Source organism: Nuphar pumila, chromosome 7 (genome assembly GCF_984573655.1).
Source record: "Nuphar pumila chromosome 7, dmNupPumi1.hap1.1, whole genome shotgun sequence".
Classification (NCBI taxonomy): Eukaryota; Viridiplantae; Streptophyta; class Magnoliopsida; order Nymphaeales; family Nymphaeaceae; genus Nuphar; species Nuphar pumila.
Genome location: NC_143255.1, coordinates 114,772,475 through 114,793,465, shown reverse-complemented (window position 1 = coordinate 114,793,465; position 20,991 = coordinate 114,772,475). Strand labels below are relative to the sequence as shown.

At 38.2% G+C, this 20,991-nt stretch overlaps 1 protein-coding gene across 1 annotated transcript; it reads left to right on the top strand.

Annotated features, from left to right (window-relative positions):
* Nucleotides 1-777: 777 nt before the first annotated feature.
* LOC149833030 (putative (S)-N-methylcoclaurine 3'-hydroxylase isozyme 2) lies at nucleotides 778-3,805 on the top strand. Its single transcript, XM_090014850.1, has 2 exons — nucleotides 778-1,651; nucleotides 3,038-3,805. Exons 1-2 carry the CDS (start codon nucleotides 812-814, stop codon nucleotides 3,656-3,658), a joined length of 1,461 nt encoding a protein of 486 aa, XP_089870976.1. The 5' UTR covers nucleotides 778-811; the 3' UTR covers nucleotides 3,659-3,805.
* Nucleotides 3,806-20,991: the final 17,186 nt, after the last annotated feature.

The following is a 20,991-nucleotide window of genomic DNA, read 5'->3' as shown; positions in this document are numbered from 1 at the left end:
GCTGGACATGTTGGTACATTCTTATTTTGATTTATTTTGTCATAAATAAAATTTATGCATTGTTATGAACTTCAAATTATCGCACCAGTGTTATATATTGCCATTAGATAATGTTTAAGAACTTTATGTTGAGATTGAAAATGACTGATTTGTCCATATGAAATAGATTTTTATTAATAATTATAGCCATTTTTTATTTTATCTCAAAAAAAAAATTGGGGGGCGCTGCCCACGAACCACCGACTATCACACCACCTTTTTTTCTACACCCCTGTTTGCCCCCCCCCCCCCCCCTCACATGAATCCTAGCTACTACGCCCCTGCCTGCACGGGTTTTGATTTTAACCACCATCTTCACCTTCATCCTCGTTGGGGTTCCATTTTTCTCCTGTCCACTGCCATCACTAGTTTTATGTAGTTTTTGATGTTAGGTTCCTAATCACCTCTCCCTTCTCCCATAGCTTTCAACCAATTTGGCAACTAGGACTAAACACCGATGACCTCAATTCATTCTATGGGAACCATGAATCTCAGAAGCATGAGAGTGGGGCCCATAAACATATATATCCATCAAGTGAACCTTGACCGAGGAATCAGTTTTATGCCACATGACCTGATCTGCTCCCACTTTCAAGAGATAACAACTCAATTAGGCGAACATGGACATTCAATCCTAGCCATCCAATGAACAGCTAGCTGTTCTGCTGGATGGTTAGGATTGAATGTATGATGGAACCTATCCTATTTAAAATGATGGGAGCCGTATTCCAATGAGGCTGAGGAACTCTGCTCTACTCACCTGTCTTCAACCATGGAGCTGTGGTTGCTTCTCTCACTTTTCCTAGCTCTACTTTTCCTTCTCTTTTCAAGGCCCATAGGAAAACAAAAACAGAACCTCCCACCCGGACCAAGAGGTTGGCCTCTTGTGGGCAACCTCTTCCAACTAGGTCCCAAGCCTCATGTCACCCTTGCGAACCTAGCTCGCACCTATGGCCCCCTCATCTCCCTCCGGCTCGGCACTCAGCGCGTCGTCGTCGCCTCCTCACCCTCCGTCGCTTCCCTCATCCTCAAGACTCATGACCCCTCTCTCTCCGGTCGTGCCTTACCCCAAGCTGGTCGAATCCCCGGCTACATCAACTACAGCTTGGTTTGGTCTGATTGCACCGATTCATGGAAGAGACTGAGAACCGTCTGCCGCAATCAGCTGTTCTCAGGCAAGATGCTTCGAGCCGGTGCACATCTCAGGCACCTAAAGGTGGAGGAGTTGGTGAGACACCTTCGCTCCAACGAGGGAAAGGCAACCAACATCCCTGAAGCAGTGTTTGGTACCATCTTCAGTTTGATGGCTGCTTCCACCTTTTCAGACGATGCAGAGGGTGCAATTGGAAGTACCAGCAAGATGAAGCGATTGATTCGGAGGATGATTGAAATAGCAACTGCGCCGAACGTGTCCGACTTCTTTCCGGCGATCTCTGGCCTTGATATTCAGGGATTGTACAGAGAGTCTGAAGCTTGCATCAGGCAAGTATACGATGTATGGGAAGGCATCATTCTGCAGAGGAAGGGTGGAGCGGTGAAGCACCGTGATGATTTTCTAGAGGTCCTGCTTTCTGGTGGATTCAGTGATCTCCAAATCAAAGCGGTGCTTCTGGTAAGTGCCCAATCCTTTTCTCAGTTTGGTGGACGTTTGTTTCTGGCGTCACTGTTTTCTCATGAGATTTTTTTTTTTCCTTTGAAAAAAAATGCGTTTTAGAAAGTATTTTCACCGTTTTTTTTTTTTTTTTTTGTTGTTGTTTGTTTGTTTCACCAAACATATAAAAGAGTTAAAATAGAAACAAGTGACATAAAAAACAAAAGGACGTGGGCCTCGCTAATGGAAAAATGAGTGGAAAAGGTGGACACGGATTCCAGAAATATGGTAAAGAGGGTTCCATCATACATCCAAACAATGACTAAACGGTTCTGTTGAATTGTTAGAATTGAATGTACTATGAAACCCATCCTATTTTAAATGATGGATCCATTCTAACGTGAAAAATAGATTCTTTTACGTGAAAAAAAAAAAGTAGGAATGGCAGTGGACCGGGGGAAACGGGCTCCGCCCAGCCCTGCCTCGCCTCACCCAGTTTGGACCCAGAATGAAAGACATAAATTGGGGATAGACTTAAGCTTCCCCCACCCCCTTTGGACTGAGAATGGAGGACATGAAAAAAATAGGGATGGACTTACACTTCCTCCCTCAATCCCCACCTCACCCCGTCCTTGATCCTTCTTTAAAGATGAAAGTGGACCGAAAGGAAATAGGGCCCCACCCCACCTCGCCCTGTTTGGACTGGGGATAAAGGACATGAAGGCAGGGATGAGGCTTAAAATCAAGAGTAGAATTTTGAGACTGAGCGAAAGTGGAGACCTTGTCCCCTGCCCTGATCCAGTGCCATCCCTCAGCTGTGAGACACAACAGCAGATGATGATGGTACCGGTGATTGGTGCAAGTGTGCATTCACATTGCACCCAATTCCAATCCAAGTCTGTAAGTCTCACAAAACATTTTAATAGGGTAACTGAAATGTGTTCACCAACAAAATATGTTTACTAATATGAATCAAGATTTTAATAAGATTTTTTTTCTTACTACTTTCAATGGCCGTCCGGAACAAGGTGCTTGGTTTTATAAAAAACAGACTTAAAATTTTGTTGGACTCGTTAATGTATTGGTTGTTGAATGGGATAGTTGGATGGTAAGATCATCAAGGGGTCTTAGGTTCAAATCTGGCGTGGTTATTCCCCAGCCTGCTTACCCAAAAAAAAAAAAAAACAGCTCTTATGAAGCACACAGTCTTACGATTTTAGCATGAGCAAAGCCTAGGCTGGTAAACTTGCAGTACGATCTATAACAGAGACAAAAGAAAATTTATAGAGACAAAAAGTTACCCGCTGTTTGGAGTTCATGAACTCAAATAAGATTTTGAATGGCAAAATGCCATACTCTATTATCTAAATATGGTAATTTGATCTTTAACTTTTGTGCACAATGCAGGACATGTTTGTTGCTGGTTCGGACACTACAACCAGTGCAATAGAATGGGTAATAGGAGAGCTCATAAAAAAACCAGAGGCATTGGCTAAGCTTCGCGAGGAACTCTCTAATGCATTCAGCAACACTGATACACTGGATTCCATCACGGATTTGAAACTAAAAGAACTTCCTTACCTCCAAGCTTGCTTAAAGGAGACATTTAGATTGCACCCACCTGTGCCATTTCTAGTTCATCGTGCAGTGGAAACGTGCGAAGTTCTCGGCCACACGATCCCAAAAGGCTGCCAGGTGTTGGTGAATCTATGGACAATAGGAAGGGACCCAGCATTCTGGGTTGAGCCCTTCACCTTCATGCCAGAACGCTTCATTGACTCCCCTAATTTGGATTACATGGGTGCTTTTTATGAATACATTCCATTCGGCTCGGGAAGACGAATGTGTCCCGGGTTGCCGCTTGCGACTCGGCTTGTTGAATCAATTGTGGCAGCCTTGGTGCACAACTTCGAGTGGTCACTACCAAATGGAATGGACCCTCGCCAGCTTCCCTTGGAGGAGAGTTTTAGCCTTACACTCCAGAGGGATCACCCACTGGTGCTCATACCCAAGTTTACTGGACACTAGCATTCATAACTAGGGCTAAACTTTCTTTACTATTTTCCTTTAATAATGGCCAAAACTCTTATGCCAACTTATGAGAATTCGCATCTGTCTGCAGTATGGATTTCCATCTTTGATGGTGAATAAATTTTCATATTATAGTACAATAAAGTTATGAGCAATTGGTTCAAGTTATCTTTTGAGCAAACTATGGTCCAAGGAGACACCATTGGTTCAAGTTATCAGAGTGCCAAGAAGCATAGTAGAACCTGAATGAATGAAGTTGAAATGCTTAATGAGATTCCCACATCATCTGTCTTTCTTCTTTTATGTAGTAGTATGCATGGAGATTGCAGGCATTTCTCAAGTCATGTATCATAAACCCCTCTTGTAAAGTTGTGGTTTCTGTTGTCATGTTATTGAGGTGATTGGTAACCTCCTATATTCACCAAACTTCCTTTTATCTTTTTCATTAAAATTTTTCTCTCACAAGAAAATATCTTTGAGCAAACTATGGACCAATTAGATCATAAAGTGAAGACAAGAATACAATTTAATGAGGTGGTAATTGGAGGACTACCCGAAAGTATATCAGATTTGGGCAAAGAAAGTAGTGTGATTGAAATACAAGCCCCCATAATGTCCTCATAGTGAGACGTTTGCACCAAATCTAACCACATGGAAGTGTTCAGCATGGTCAAATTAGCAAAAATCGACTCTTGGTTTGTATTGTTTGGACGTAAAAATATGATTTTTTGAGTTTTAAAATTTTAGTGTATTGTAGGCCATTGATTTTTTAACCCTTTGCAAAATCTTACATACATGTTGGAATACCATAATCCAACAGCTGAATACTGCTAATCCACAAGTAAATTATATCTATAGGGTCAGATGTTCCAAAAAGTAAGAAAAGAAAAATATTACAGTTTTTTACTTGGGGGCTTCTTACCTACATTAACCACGTACCTTGAGGGGCTAATATCGCAAGTAGGGATGAAAACGGTTCGGATTCAGATTGGATGTGGTCAATACTATATCTGGCTAATAGGATATTGATCAAATAGATTATTCCGATTCAGATTTGAACTCAGACGGTGGAAAGTTCATATCAAACTCATTTTTTTTTTTTACATGTAATCCGATACATATATCTATAAAATATGGATCTGTTGGATTTGGTAGCAAAAAATCAAATTCATATCCACATCCAATTATAATTGGATATGATTTTGGATTACCAACTGGGGTAGGATTTGGATGGATATCCAATCAATTGACATCCCTAATCTCTAATCTCAGGACTATGTTTTTTTTGTACTATATATGGCGCTTGTGAGACAGGATCAGGTGCCATCACAAGACACAAATTTAGTGTGCCTCTGCTGCTGGCTGCGCACTCCATCTGCTTTTGGGCCCTCAGACTATCAGCAAACACTATATAAATAAAATACAAAACTAAAAGTGATCTATATGGTATCAAATCGGATCCTGACGCTAATACTCCTCCAGCTTCTTCTTGCCTTTCTACTTGGTAGATCAACCCCAATAGAGCCGTGTTGGATTAACCACCACGTTTGACGTGGTGGTTATCAACGATGTGGATACATTCCCACATCAGGGATGATTCATCCGATAAATCACCATACGATAAGGAGAAACAGTTACGCAAACCGTTCCCACCCTATGCTTTATAAATACAGGGTATCGTGAGCGACCCTATGTAGAGGAATACAGGTCTACTCACCGGCTGCCTAAGGAAGCCTGCTCTTGTGGTGGCTGCAGCCCGGCTGAGCAGAGAACATCCGACGACCTCCATTTTCGGTAACCACAACATCCAATTGGCCGGATCAGGTATGCGTCCCCTGTATTTTTGCTCTGTGTTTTCTATCTTTACGTAGGGTCACCGCTTTTCAAGAGTCGGTGACACCGGACAATCGATATCCCAACAAACTGTACCTGTGTTTTATGGGGCCTGAGGCAGAGCGAAAAAATGAACCCCTTATTAATAGCAGGAGTTCGGGGCAGCGCCTCTGAATTTTTTTTAAACAATCAAAATAACAATAAAATGGGCCCTTAAAATTTTTATGGGGAGCTCGGGCCTTAAAAATGGGCCCCTAAATTTTTTTTGGGCCCAGGGGCCCTGAGGCCCAAGCCTCATTGGCCTCTTTACAGGTTCGGCTCTGAACCCGAATAATCGGTTAGCCCCAATACAATATAGTTGCAGCGGATTCGTAGTGCACACACATATAAATGGAGATTGAACGAGAGAGGGAGAGAGTAAGAGACGTTGATGACTTCCTCGAGGAGAGTTCTCTACTACTATTGTTGAGCCCTTATAGATTACACCTTCAGCCCAAAAAATATAGAGGATTTAGTATCACTGCATACTAAGAGTCCGTTACCTAGGTTATTATTGGATTCTTTGTGAGATTCAATGGCCAACTTTGGATTCAATACATCGATATTTAACTGTGATATCTTTTTCACATGTTACAAGTTATTTTTTCATATATCTGATTTTTTTTATCATTATATGAATTATGATTTTTTTCATATATAATATGAGTTTAATCATGACAGCATGAGGTTTTACATATACTAGCTGAGTTTTTACTTCATGATATATCCTTTTTATGGAGATATTCACAAACTAGGTTATCTTTCCATCATGATTCTTTCATACACTCATTTCACATATCTATATGGATTTCACATCATGTCAAAAATTGGAATCATAACTTTTAATGTGCAAAATTTATTTATTTTTACTTTCATTGCATCCTTAACTATGTAGTTTATGTTCTTGAGAAAATAAATATGTATCACCATGGTGAATTTTTTTGCACATATATCATAGTGAAGATCTCACTTTCTTAGATAATTATGTGGTTCATATTATTCTTTCATGACCATGTCATAAAACATCATTATATCTTAATAACTTTATATAAAATTCACATGTACCCCAGTAGAGAACTATCAATTTGTATCATCTCACGAATTCATAAAAAATTAATATCGTATAAATTCATAAAAATTTGATTTGTCAAACGTGACCAATGCTTTTAATTTTCAAGAATTTACCATAGATTATACTCTCACTATTAATGTACATCTTCCCTGTCAGTATCCTGTTGAAAGAAAGGGGCACCTTTCCCTGAGGTGCACTCTTCCCACATCAAAGCATGGGCATGCAACACCACTCGATGTTTTCATAGCATCCACCATCTTTGGTTTCATTGCTATTAAGACATAAAAAGAAAACTTATTAATTTATAAACGTGGTTCTAAGTTTTTCGGAATCGTGGTGTATTGTTTTTGACATATATGAGGCTTATCATTGCCACTAGAGTTGGGTTCACACTATATCCCTTGCGTGTCATATCATCATGGACATCTCCATGAAGTATATGGTCGGAGTAGAGCCACATCAAGTAGTTGTTTTTCACAACTTGCTTTTGTCACCTGTCACAACTACCATGAGTAATACAAGTCAAATTTATCTAATCCATAGACATGGGAAGCTTAATTTTGAAAGTAGAAACCCTTGAAACTTGAAAGTTGCTTTAGGCACTTTTTTCTTTTACATTTCCCAAACTGTGTCGAAAGAGAAGATTTGCTCTTTCTTTGTTTTTTTTTTAACATGAGATTGAAATTTTTTTTAACAAGAATTCACCATAGATTATACACTCTATTAATATATTCAGATCCAAATAATCATAAACATTATTACAAAAATTAACATGACTATGTTGTATATTATTCATAAAACATCTAAAGCATGTAAAACAAAACATACATTCATGAATTCAAACAAGCAATCATGATAAATTTCAACATACATATGTAAGTTAAAACATCATTATCGCATTTTTTTTGAATCTTGTACAATAAAAAAAGATTTCGTCACATGTTAGTAGAGGTGACCAATCTTCACTAACCACGATTATCTTATCACATGGTTAGTAGAGATGGCCAACTTCCACTAACCACATGAGCATTAGGTAAGGCCATCATGACCACCAACCCTCCCAACATCTCTTTTTTAGGAAGAATGCATGATCTTTTTTATGACTATTCATGGGATGACTATCCAATAGTTGGTTCATTTCCAACTTGCTCATATTACTCACCAACAATACGTTGTTTGCCATACTTCTAATAAATTAAACTTTCAAGATTTAATTCATTGTTAAATTGTTCATCAACCCATTGATGCAAGTTAATTATGTCGACATTTATATTAATAGAATTTTCATGTTTAAAATCAATATTAGTAAACCTTAATCTTGACTCAAATTAAAATCTAGTCACATTGCATGCAATTTACATCATAAGCTTCAAATATCTCAAACCAAACTTATTTAATGAATTTTTAAAATATGGCAAATGCTCTCACTTTTCATGTGTTGTGTGAAAAGCATATATACATATATATTTTTATTAAACATGCAATTTGAGTTATTTACTCTTACTTTCTCAAAGCCAATTACAATCTAATCACTATGTGATCATATCAGCTTTAGATCAATGTATCCAAATCTAATTATTATGTTTTGTTATTTAAAAGCATGAACAAAAGTCATGCATTAAGCGTTCAAAGCATTCTTTCACGAAGCATTTTAATCATAATTCTATTTTCATTTTTTATGTATATAATGAGAAACCTAAAACTACATGTTTTTTAGACACATAAATTTAAAGTCATGCTCTAATTTCATAAAGTAATTCATTACATCAACATATAGAAGATTTAGCACAAATTGCGGATAACTTACCCCACTCTTCAATAATCATCCCCACTATAACTGCACAATAAGAGTCTGCATGGTTATTAGATCCTTTATGAAACCCAATGATAATCCAATACATAGATGCAACAACATCTCAAGTTGGTGCCCATCTCAAGTACATGGAATACATTGACTAGCAAGATGCTTTAGGTTGGTGCACACTACAAGAAAAACTTCAACTAGCAATGAATATTTGCGACGAATTTTTTCTGTCACCCATTAGCGACGGAATAACAAGAGAAAAATATTTGTCGCAAACATTCAAATTATTTATGGAATTAATGACAAAAATTATTTCATCGTGCATCCGTCGCTAACTAGCGACGGCTTAGCGACGTACAAATTCTGTCTCAATCTCCATCACAAATTAGCGATGGAATAACAACAAAAAATGTTTGTCGCTACTCTGTCGCACATTTGCAACGACGTAGGCAACAGAATTTGGCTGTCGCTAATCAGTCACTAAATTTCTCGTAAATCCCTAATTCGAGCCCCTTTTCCCCTTCTTTTTTCTATTGTCGGTCATCGAGCTCTCGTCGCCCGCCCGCTGGCCGCCGACCTCTCGTCCGACAACTGAAGGTGACCCCCCACCCTTCTTCTTCTTATTCTTTTTGGGCCCGCCCCCCTCACTCTTTTTCGGGTTGCCGGAGGGCCGACAACCCCTACCGTGCCCTCCTCTCTCTCTCTCTCTCTTTCGGGTTAGCAGAGGGTCGACAACCACTGTCGTGCCCTCCCCTCTCTCTTTGTTGTTGTCGGAAGTCCGGTGGCTCCCGACCGCGTCTCTCACCCTCCTCACTCTCTTTCAGGTTGCCGGAGGGCCGACAACCCCTGTCGTGCCCTCCCCCTCTCTTTCTTTCGGGTTGCCGGAGGGCCAACAACGCCTGTCGTGCCCTCCCCCTCTCTCTCTCTTTCGAGTTGCCGGAGGACCGACAACCCTTGTCGTGCCCTCCTCTCTCTCTCTCTCTGTTGTTGTCGGGAGGCCGGTAGCCACTGCCGCGTCTCTTGCCCCCCTCTCTCTCTTTCGGGTTCCCGGAGGGCCGACAACCTATTGTTCCCTCCTTTCTCTCTCTCTCTCTATGTTGTTGCCAAGAGGCCGATAAGAGGTCGATGCCCCCCCCCCACCGCCCCTCTGACTCTCTTTCGGGTTGTCGGCAGCCTCTGTCGTGCCCTCCGCTCTCTCTCTATGGTTGCTGGGAGGCCGACAAGAGGAAAGAGGCCAATCCCCTGTCGCCCCTTCTTCTTGTCGTCAGGCAGGAGGGAGCCCCCTGCCTCTCCTTATTTTTCCTGGTGGACAGGGGGCAAATCCCCTGCCACCATGTCTTTCCGACAGGCAAGGGGGCTCCGCCCCTTGCCTCCACGATTACTGTCAGACAGGCAGCTTAGCAGGCTCATCCCCATCCTTGTTTTTTTTTTGTCAGGGAGGGGTCGAGCCTCTTCCCTGTCCCCTTGTCTTACAAGATGTGAGGGAGTAGATTGCTTTGTATATTTGTTCGTTGCAAGTACGTAGCTGAGCTAATTGCGTGATGCTTAGTGCTAAGCATCACATGTGACTAACAATGCAATACAACTTGTAATACAATTTGATGATGAGTCATTCACGAGCTAGTGAAATACAACTTGTAAAACAATTTGATCTGAATGATCTAAATGATTAGAATGATTTGAATGTATTGAAATGTATTGTATTGATTTGAATATATTCAAATGTGTTGTAATGTTTGAATGTCTTGCATGAAGTTTTTTTTCAATTTGATATGAATGATCTGAATGATTAGAATGATTTGAATATATTGAAATGTGTTACAATGTTTGAATGTCTTGCATGAAGTTTTTTTCAATTTGATCTGAATAATCTAAATGATTAGAATGATTTGAATGTATTGAAATGTATTGTATTGATTTGAATATATTGAAATGTGTTGCAATGTTTGAATGACTTGCATGAATTTTTTTCCAATTTGATATGAATAATCTGAATGATTTGAATATATTGAAATATATTGCAATGTTTGAATGTCTTGTATGAAGGTTTTTTCAATTTGATCTGAATGATTTGAATGATTTGAATGTATTGAAATGTATTGTATTGATTTGAATATATTGAAATGTGTTACAATGTTTGAATGTCTTGCATGAAGTTTTTTTTAATTAGATATGAATGATCTAAATGATTTGAATGTCTTGAAATGTGTTGTAATGTTTGAATGTCTTGCATAAAGTTTTTTTCAATTTGATCTGAATGATTAGAATGATTTGAATGTATTGTATTGATTTGAATATATTGAAATGTGTAGCAATGTTTGAATGTCTTGCATGAAGGCTTTTTCAATTTGATTTGAATAATTAGAATGATTTGAATATATTGAAATGTGTTGTAATGTTTGAATGTATTGTTAGTATATTTTAATTTGTCACAATATGGTTCGTGGAAGACACAGTCGTCGAGCATCCAGTGGTAGCCAATCTGAGACTTCATCTTTACGGGCTCCTTCGATAGGTATATCATTTAAATAATTGTATATTTGATTAGTTGAAATCTACATTATATGAATTTCTAACTCATTGTTCTGTAGGTGCTATTTTGCCTACACATGACCTACATACGCCGGATGCAAGGTCTTCTTCGTGCGACCCACGACAAGTAATTCAAATAGTATATATCGATGGTTGATCCTAAGTATTTCATTGTCACTTGTTCAATATTTAACTTATAAAAAATGTATATTGACGGTCGATTGTTAATGTGTATCTTTTCATATACAGTGCGAGGTTTGAGCAACAAGAAGTAATACGAGGAATTACGAAGTCATTACTACATCATCTTCCGGGACCGGTAGCTCAATGGAAAGAGTAATCGAAGGAGGTGTTAGACAACTTAATTTTCTCATTCATGGTATGCAATTATTTATCATAACAAGCAATATTTTAGTGAAATGTGTGCTAACATTCTGAAAGTATTTGTAGGTCTCACATCGCTTAGTGAGTGCAAACGAGGAGAAAGACACGAGGATAGTGTGGCAGAAGGCGGCTGCCAATCGATTTGCCGACATGCTGCACAATATGAAAACTACAAGAAAAAAAGCAGCTGGTGGGATAGATGATCTACTGCAGTGGAAGGGCCATGAGGAGAGATTACTGGGAGGGCATGTGCGATAGATGGGCAGGCAATGATTTTCAAAATCGCTCAGCAAAAGCTGCACAAAACCGAGCAGTGATGCCCGATGCGCATCTACACACAGGTAGATCTAGGACTTTTAGGTGCCACCAGAAGAAAATGGTAAGTCATCAATATATATATATATATAGTCAAATTTGTGAGTATTTCTGCATACTTATTAATCAATTTTTTATATCATGTCACATTACAGGAAGCAAAAAAAAGAAACATTGTGCCTTACAAGGATGCGTTTGTTGAAACACATAAACGTAAGAGCACGGGATATTTTGTATCAGAGAAGATGAGAGAGACAACGATTATGTATTTATTATATTAATAAATATTGTAATATACAAATTACTTTGAATTATGTTATCATAAACATTGTAATTCTTAATTATTAATTCATATTCTAATTATTACTTTGTAGGAGTCATACGAGCAACAAATGAATCCATTTTATATATCTGACTCAATTTCGGATCTAAATCCAGTAATCTGAGCCTCGTTATCTAAATTTTCAAATTAAAATTTCAAAATACCAAAAATAAATTTTGAAAGGCTCAGATAGCCCATCTGGTATCCTGTTGGACCCACAACTCTGTATTTCTCGATTTGAGGTTTTAAACCTCGAATATTTCCTTAAATTCTGGATATAAACTCACTTTGTGAAGAAATTTTTCAAAAGAATAACCTTGAATTCTCAGTAAAAGCCCTCTTTTGTAAATATTTGTAAAATCTTATATATAGTTTAGAAACTCCATGATTTTAGAGTTTTGTTTGCAAAAATGTCAAAAAAATATATAGAAAATGAAGAAAAAGAACAAAAAAATAGACACCATTCGGCTCGGCTAATTTGGATTACATGGGTGCTTTTTATGAATACATTCCATTCGGCTCGGGAAGACGAATGTGTCCCGGGTTGCCGCTTGCGACTCGGCTTGTTGAATCAATTGTGGCAGCCTTGGTGCACAACTTCGAGTGGTCACTACCAAATGGAATGGACCCTCGCCAGCTTCCCTTGGAGGAGAGTTTTAGCCTTACACTCCAGAGGGATCACCCACTGGTGCTCATACCCAAGTTTACTGGACACTAGCATTCATAACTAGGGCTAAACTTTCTTTACTATTTTCCTTTAATAATGGCCAAAACTCTTATGCCAACTTATGAGAATTCGCATCTGTCTGCAGTATGGATTTCCATCTTTGATGGTGAATAAATTTTCATATTATAGTACAATAAAGTTATGAGCAATTGGTTCAAGTTATCTTTTGAGCAAACTATGGTCCAAGGAGACACCATTGGTTCAAGTTATCAGAGTGCCAAGAAGCATAGTAGAACCTGAATGAATGAAGTTGAAATGCTTAATGAGATTCCCACATCATCTGTCTTTCTTCTTTTATGTAGTAGTATGCATGGAGATTGCAGGCATTTCTCAAGTCATGTATCATAAACCCCTCTTGTAAAGTTGTGGTTTCTGTTGTCATGTTATTGAGGTGATTGGTAACCTCCTATATTCACCAAACTTCCTTTTATCTTTTTCATTAAAATTTTTCTCTCACAAGAAAATATCTTTGAGCAAACTATGGACCAATTAGATCATAAAGTGAAGACAAGAATACAATTTAATGAGGTGGTAATTGGAGGACTACCCGAAAGTATATCAGATTTGGGCAAAGAAAGTAGTGTGATTGAAATACAAGCCCCCATAATGTCCTCATAGTGAGACGTTTGCACCAAATCTAACCACATGGAAGTGTTCAGCATGGTCAAATTAGCAAAAATCGACTCTTGGTTTGTATTGTTTGGACGTAAAAATATGATTTTTTGAGTTTTAAAATTTTAGTGTATTGTAGGCCATTGATTTTTTAACCCTTTGCAAAATCTTACATACATGTTGGAATACCATAATCCAACAGCTGAATACTGCTAATCCACAAGTAAATTATATCTATAGGGTCAGATGTTCCAAAAAGTAAGAAAAGAAAAATATTACAGTTTTTTACTTGGGGGCTTCTTACCTACATTAACCACGTACCTTGAGGGGCTAATATCGCAAGTAGGGATGAAAACGGTTCGGATTCAGATTGGATGTGGTCAATACTATATCTGGCTAATAGGATATTGATCAAATAGATTATTCCGATTCAGATTTGAACTCAGACGGTGGAAAGTTCATATCAAACTCATTTTTTTTTTTTACATGTAATCCGATACATATATCTATAAAATATGGATCTGTTGGATTTGGTAGCAAAAAATCAAATTCATATCCACATCCAATTATAATTGGATATGATTTTGGATTACCAACTGGGGTAGGATTTGGATGGATATCCAATCAATTGACATCCCTAATCTCTAATCTCAGGACTATGTTTTTTTTGTACTATATATGGCGCTTGTGAGACAGGATCAGGTGCCATCACAAGACACAAATTTAGTGTGCCTCTGCTGCTGGCTGCGCACTCCATCTGCTTTTGGGCCCTCAGACTATCAGCAAACACTATATAAATAAAATACAAAACTAAAAGTGATCTATATGGTATCAAATCGGATCCTGACGCTAATACTCCTCCAGCTTCTTCTTGCCTTTCTACTTGGTAGATCAACCCCAATAGAGCCGTGTTGGATTAACCACCACGTTTGACGTGGTGGTTATCAACGATGTGGATACATTCCCACATCAGGGATGATTCATCCGATAAATCACCATACGATAAGGAGAAACAGTTACGCAAACCGTTCCCACCCTATGCTTTATAAATACAGGGTATCGTGAGCGACCCTATGTAGAGGAATACAGGTCTACTCACCGGCTGCCTAAGGAAGCCTGCTCTTGTGGTGGCTGCAGCCCGGCTGAGCAGAGAACATCCGACGACCTCCATTTTCGGTAACCACAACATCCAATTGGCCGGATCAGGTATGCGTCCCCTGTATTTTTGCTCTGTGTTTTCTATCTTTACGTAGGGTCACCGCTTTTCAAGAGTCGGTGACACCGGACAATCGATATCCCAACAAACTGTACCTGTGTTTTATGGGGCCTGAGGCAGAGCGAAAAAATGAACCCCTTATTAATAGCAGGAGTTCGGGGCAGCGCCTCTGAATTTTTTTTAAACAATCAAAATAACAATAAAATGGGCCCTTAAAATTTTTATGGGGAGCTCGGGCCTTAAAAATGGGCCCCTAAATTTTTTTTGGGCCCAGGGGCCCTGAGGCCCAAGCCTCATTGGCCTCTTTACAGGTTCGGCTCTGAACCCGAATAATCGGTTAGCCCCAATACAATATAGTTGCAGCGGATTCGTAGTGCACACACATATAAATGGAGATTGAACGAGAGAGGGAGAGAGTAAGAGACGTTGATGACTTCCTCGAGGAGGGTTCTCTACTACTATTGTTGAGCCCTTATAGATTACACCTTCAGCCCAAAAAATATAGAGGATTTAGTATCACTGCATACTAAGAGTCCGTTACCTAGGTTATTATTGGATTCTTTGTGAGATTCAATGGCCAACTTTGGATTCAATACATAGATATTTAACGGTGATATCTTTTTCACATGTTACAAGTTATTTTTTCATATATCTGATTTTTTTTATCATTATATGAATTATGATTTTTTTCATATATAATATGAGTTTAATCATGACAGCACGAGGTTTTACATATACTAGCTGAGTTTTTTCTTCATGATATATCCTTTTTATGGAGATATTCACAAACTAGGTTATCTTTCCATCATGATTCTTTCATATACTCATTTCACATATCTATATGGATTTCACATCATGTCAAAAATTTCAATCATAACTTTTAATGTGCAAAATTTATTTATTTTTACTTTCATTGCATCCTTAACTATGTAGTTTATGTTCTTGAGAATATAAATATGTATCACCATGGTGAATTTTTTTGCACATATATCATAGTGAAGATCTCACTTTCTTAGATAGTTATGTGGTTCATATTATTCTTTCATGACCATGTCATAAAACATCATTATATCTTAATAACTTTATATAAAATTCACATGTACCCCAGTAGAGAACTATCAATTTGTATCATCTCACGAATTCATAAAAAATTAATATCGTATAAATTCATAAAAATTTGATTTGTCAAACGTGACCAATGCTTTTACTTTTCAAGAATTTACCATAGATTATACTCTCACTATTAATGTACATCTTCCCTGTCAGTATCCTGTTGAAAGAAAGGGGCACCTTTCCCTGAGGTGCACTCTTCCCACATCAAAGCATGGGCATGCAACACCACTCGATGTTTTCATAGCATCCACCATCTTTGGTTTCATTGCTATTAAGACATAAAAAGAAAACTTATTAATTTATAAACGTGGTTCTAAGTTTTTCGGAATCGTGGTGTATTGTTTTTGACATATATGAGGCTTATCATTGCCACTAGAGTTGGGTTCACACTATATCCCTTGCCTGTCATATCATCATGGACATCTCCATGAAGTATATGGTCGGAATAGAGCCACATCAAGTAGTTGTTTTTCACAACTTGCTTTTGTCACTTGTCACAACTACCATGAGTAATACAAGTCAAATTTATCCAATCCATAGACATGGGAAGCTTAATTTTGAAAGTAGAAACCCTTGAAACTTGAAAGTTGCTTTAGGCACTTTTTTCTTTTACATTTCCCAAACTGTGTCGAAAGAGAAGATTTGCTCTTTCTTTGTTTTTTTTTTAACATGAGATTGAAATTTTTTTTAACAAGAATTCACCATAGATTATACACTCTATTAATATATTCAGATCCAAATAATCATAAACATTATTACAAAAATTAACATGACTATGTTGTATATTATTCATAAAACATCTAAAGCATGTAAAACAAAACATACATTCATGAATTCAAACAAGCAATCATGATAAATTTCAACATACATATGTAAGTTAAAACATCATTATCGCATTTTTTTTGAATCTTGTACAATAAAAAAAGATTTCGTCACATGTTAGTAGAGGTGACCAATCTTCACTAACCACGATTATCTTCTCACATGGTTAGTAGAGATGGCCAACTTCCACTAACCACATGAGCATTAGGTAAGGCCATCATGACCACCAACCCTCCCAACATCTCTTTTTTAGGAAGAATGCATGATCTTTTTTATGACTATTCATGGGATGACTATCCAATAGTTGGTTCATTTCCAACTTGCTCATATTACTCACCAACAATACGTTGTTTGCCATACTTCTAATAAATTAAACTTCAAGATTTAATTCATTGTTAAATTGTTCATCAACCCATTGATGCAAGTTAATTATGTCGACATTTATATTAATAGAATTTTCATGTTTAAAATCAATATTAGTAAACCTTAATCTTGACTCAAATTAAAATCTAGTCACATTGCATGCAATTTACATCATAAGCTTCAAATATCTCAAACCAAACTTATTTAATGAATTTTTAAAATATGGCAAATGCTCTCACTTTTCATGTGTTGTGTGAAAAGCATATATACATATATATTTTTATTAAACATGCAATTTGAGTTATTTACTCTTACTTTCTCAAAGCCAATTACAATCTAATCACTATGTGATCATATCAGCTTTAGATCAATGTATCCAAATCTAATTATTATGTTTTGTTATTTAAAAGCATGAACAAAAGTCATGCATTAAGCGTTCAAAGCATTCTTTCACGAAGCATTTTAATCATAATTCTATTTTCATTTTTTATGTATATAATGAGAAACCTAAAACTACATGTTTTTTAGACACATAAATTTAAAGTCATGCTCTAATTTCATAAAGTAATTCATTACATCAACATATAGAAGATTTAGCACAAATTGCGGATAACTTACCCCACTCTTCAATAATTATCCCCACTATAACTGCACAATAAGAGTCTACATGGTTATTAGATCCTTTATGAAACCCAATGATAATCCAATACATAGATGCAACAACATCTCAAGTTGGTGCCCATCTCAAGTACATGGAATACATTGACTAGCAAGATGCTTTAGGTTGGTGCACACTACAAGAAAAACTTCAACTAGCAATGAATATTTGCGACGAATTTTTTCTGTCACCCATTAGCGACGGAATAACAAGAGAAAAATATTTGTCGCAAACATTCAAATTATTTATGGAATTAATGACAAAAATTATTTCATCGTGCATCCGTCGCTAACTAGCGACGGCTTAGCGACGTACAAATTCTGTCTCAATCTCCATCACAAATTAGCGATGGAATAACAACAAAAAATGTTTGTCGCTACTCTGTCGCACATTTGCAACGACGTAGGCAACAGAATTTGGCTGTCGCTAATCAGTCACTAAATTTCTCGTAAATCCCTAATTCGAGCCCCTTTTCCCCTTCTTTTTTCTATTGTCGGTCATCGAGCTCTCGTCGCCCGCCCGCTGGCCGCCGACCTCTCGTCCGACAACTGAAGGTGACCCCCCACCCTTCTTCTTCTTATTCTTTTTGGGCCCGCCCCCCTCACTCTTTTTCGGGTTGCCGGAGGGCCGACAACCCCTACCGTGCCCTCCTCTCTCTCTCTCTCTCTTTCGGGTTAGCAGAGGGTCGACAACCACTGTCGTGCCCTCCCCTCTCTCTTTGTTGTTGTCGGAAGTCCGGTGGCTCCCGACCGCGTCTCTCACCCTCCTCACTCTCTTTCAGGTTGCCGGAGGGCCGACAACCCCTGTCGTGCCCTCCCCCTCTCTCTCTTTTGGGTTGCCGGAGGGCCAACAACGCCTGTCGTGCCCTCCCCCTCTCTCTCTCTTTCGAGTTGCCGGAGGACCGACAACCCTTGTCGTGCCCTCCTCTCTCTCTCTCTGTTGTTGTCGGAAGGTCGGTAGCCACTGCCGCGTCTCTTGCCCCCCTCTCTCTCTTTCGGGTTCCCGGAGGGCCGGCAACCTATTGTTCCCTCCTCTCTCTCTCTCTCTCTCTCTCTCTCTCTCTCTCTCTCTCTCTCTCTCTCTCTCTCTCTCTCTCTATGTTGTTGCCAAGAGGCCGATAAGAGGTCGATGCCCCCCCCCCCCCCCCCCCCCCCGCCCCTCTGACTCTCTTTCGGGTTGTCGGCAACCTCTGTTGTGCCCTCCGCTCTCTCTCTCTATGGTTGCTGGGAGGCCGACAAGAGGAAAGAGGCCAAGCCCCTGTCGCCCCTTCTTCTTGTTGTCAGGCAGGAGGGAGCCCCCTGCCTCTCCTTATTTTTCCTGGTGGACAGGGGGCAAATCCCCTGCCACCATGTCTTTCCGACAGGCAAGGGGGCTACGCCCCTTGCCTCCACGATTACTGTCAGACAGGCAGCCTAGCAGGATCATCCCCATCCTTGTTTTTTTTTTGTCAGGGAGGGGTCGAGCCTCTTCCCTGTCTCCTTGTCTTACAAGATGTGAGGGAGTAGATTGTTTTGTATATTTGTTCGTTGCAAGTACGTAGCTGAGCTAATTGCGTGATGCTTAGTGCTAAGCATCACATGTGACTAACAATGCAATACAACTTGTAATACAATTTGATGATGAGTCATTCACGAGCTAGTGAAATACAACTTGTAATACAATTTGATCTGAATGATCTAAATGATTAGAATGATTTGAATGTATTGAAATGTATTGTATTGATTTGAATATATTCAAATGTGTTGTAATGTTTGAATGTCTTGCATGAAGTTTTTTTTCAATTTGATATGAATGATCTGAATGATTAGAATGATTTGAATATATTGAAATGTGTTACAATGTTTGAATGTCTTGCATGAAGTTTTTTTCAATTTGATCTGAATAATCTAAATGATTAGAATGATTTGAATGTATTGAAATGTATTGTATTGATTTGAATATATTGAAATGTGTTGCAATGTTTGAATGACTTGCATGAATTTTTTTCCAATTTGATATGAATAATCTGAATGATTTGAATATATTGAAATATATTGCAATGTTTGAATGTCTTGTATGAAGGTTTTTTCAATTTGATCTGAATGATTTGAATGATTTGAATGTATTGAAATGTATTGTATTGATTTGAATATATTGAAATGTGTTACAATGTTTGAATGTCTTGCATGAAGTTTTTTTTAATTAGATATGAATGATCTAAATGATTTGAATGTCTTGAAATGTGTTGTAATGTTTGAATGTCTTGCATAAAGTTTTTTTCAATTTGATCTGAATGATTAGAATGATTTGAATGTATTGTATTGATTTGAATATATTGAAATGTGTAGCAATGTTTGAATGTCTTGCATGAAGGCTTTTTCAATTTGATTTGAATGATTAGAATGATTTGAATATATTTAAATGTGTTGTAATGTTTGAATGTATTGTTAGTATATTTTAATTTGTCACAATATGGTTCGTGGAAGACACAGTCGTCCAGCATCCAGTGGTAGCCAATCTGAGACTTCATCTTTACGGGCTCCTTCGATAGGTATATCATTTAAATAATTGTATATTTGATTAGTTGAAATCTACATTATATGAATTTCTAACCCATTGTTCTGTAGGTGCAATTTTGCCTACACATGACCTACATACGCCGGATGCAAGGTCTTCTTCGTGCGACCCACGACAAGTAATTCAAATAGTATATATCGATGGTTGATCATAAGTATTTCATTGTCACTTGTTCAATATTTAACTTATAAAAAATGTATATTGACGGTCGATTGTTAATGTGTATCTTTTCATATACAGTGCGAGGTTTGAGCAACAAGAAGTAATACGAGGAATTACGAAGTCATTACTACATCATCTTCCGGGACCGGTAGCGCAATGGAAAGAGTACTCGAAGGAGGTGTTAGACAACTTAATTTTCTCATTCATGGTATGCAATTATTTATCATAACAAGCAATATTTTAGTGAAATGTGTGCTAACATTCTGAAAGTATTTGTAGGTCTCACATCGCTTAGTGAGTGCAAACGAGGAGAAAGACACGAGGATAGTGTGGCAGAAGGCGGCTGCCAATCGATTTGCCGACATGCTGCACAATATGAAAACTACAAGAAAAAAAGCAGCTGGTGGGATAGATGATCTACTGCAGTGGAAGGGCCATGAGGAGAGATTACTGGGAGGGCATGTGCGATAGATGGGCAGGCAATGATTTTCAAAATCGCTCAGCAAAAGCTGCACAAAACCGAGCAGTGATGCCCGATGCGCATCTACACACAGGTAGATCTAGGACTTTTAGGTGCCACCAGAAAAAAATGGTAAGTCATCAATATATATATATATATATAGTCAAATTTGTGAGTATTTCTGCATACTTATTAATCAATTTTTTATATCATGTCACATTACAGGAAGCAAAAAAAAGAAACATTGTGCCTTACAAGGATGCGTTTGTTGAAACACATAAACGTAAGAGCACGGGATATTTTGTATCAGAGAAGATGAGAGCGACAACGATATGTATTT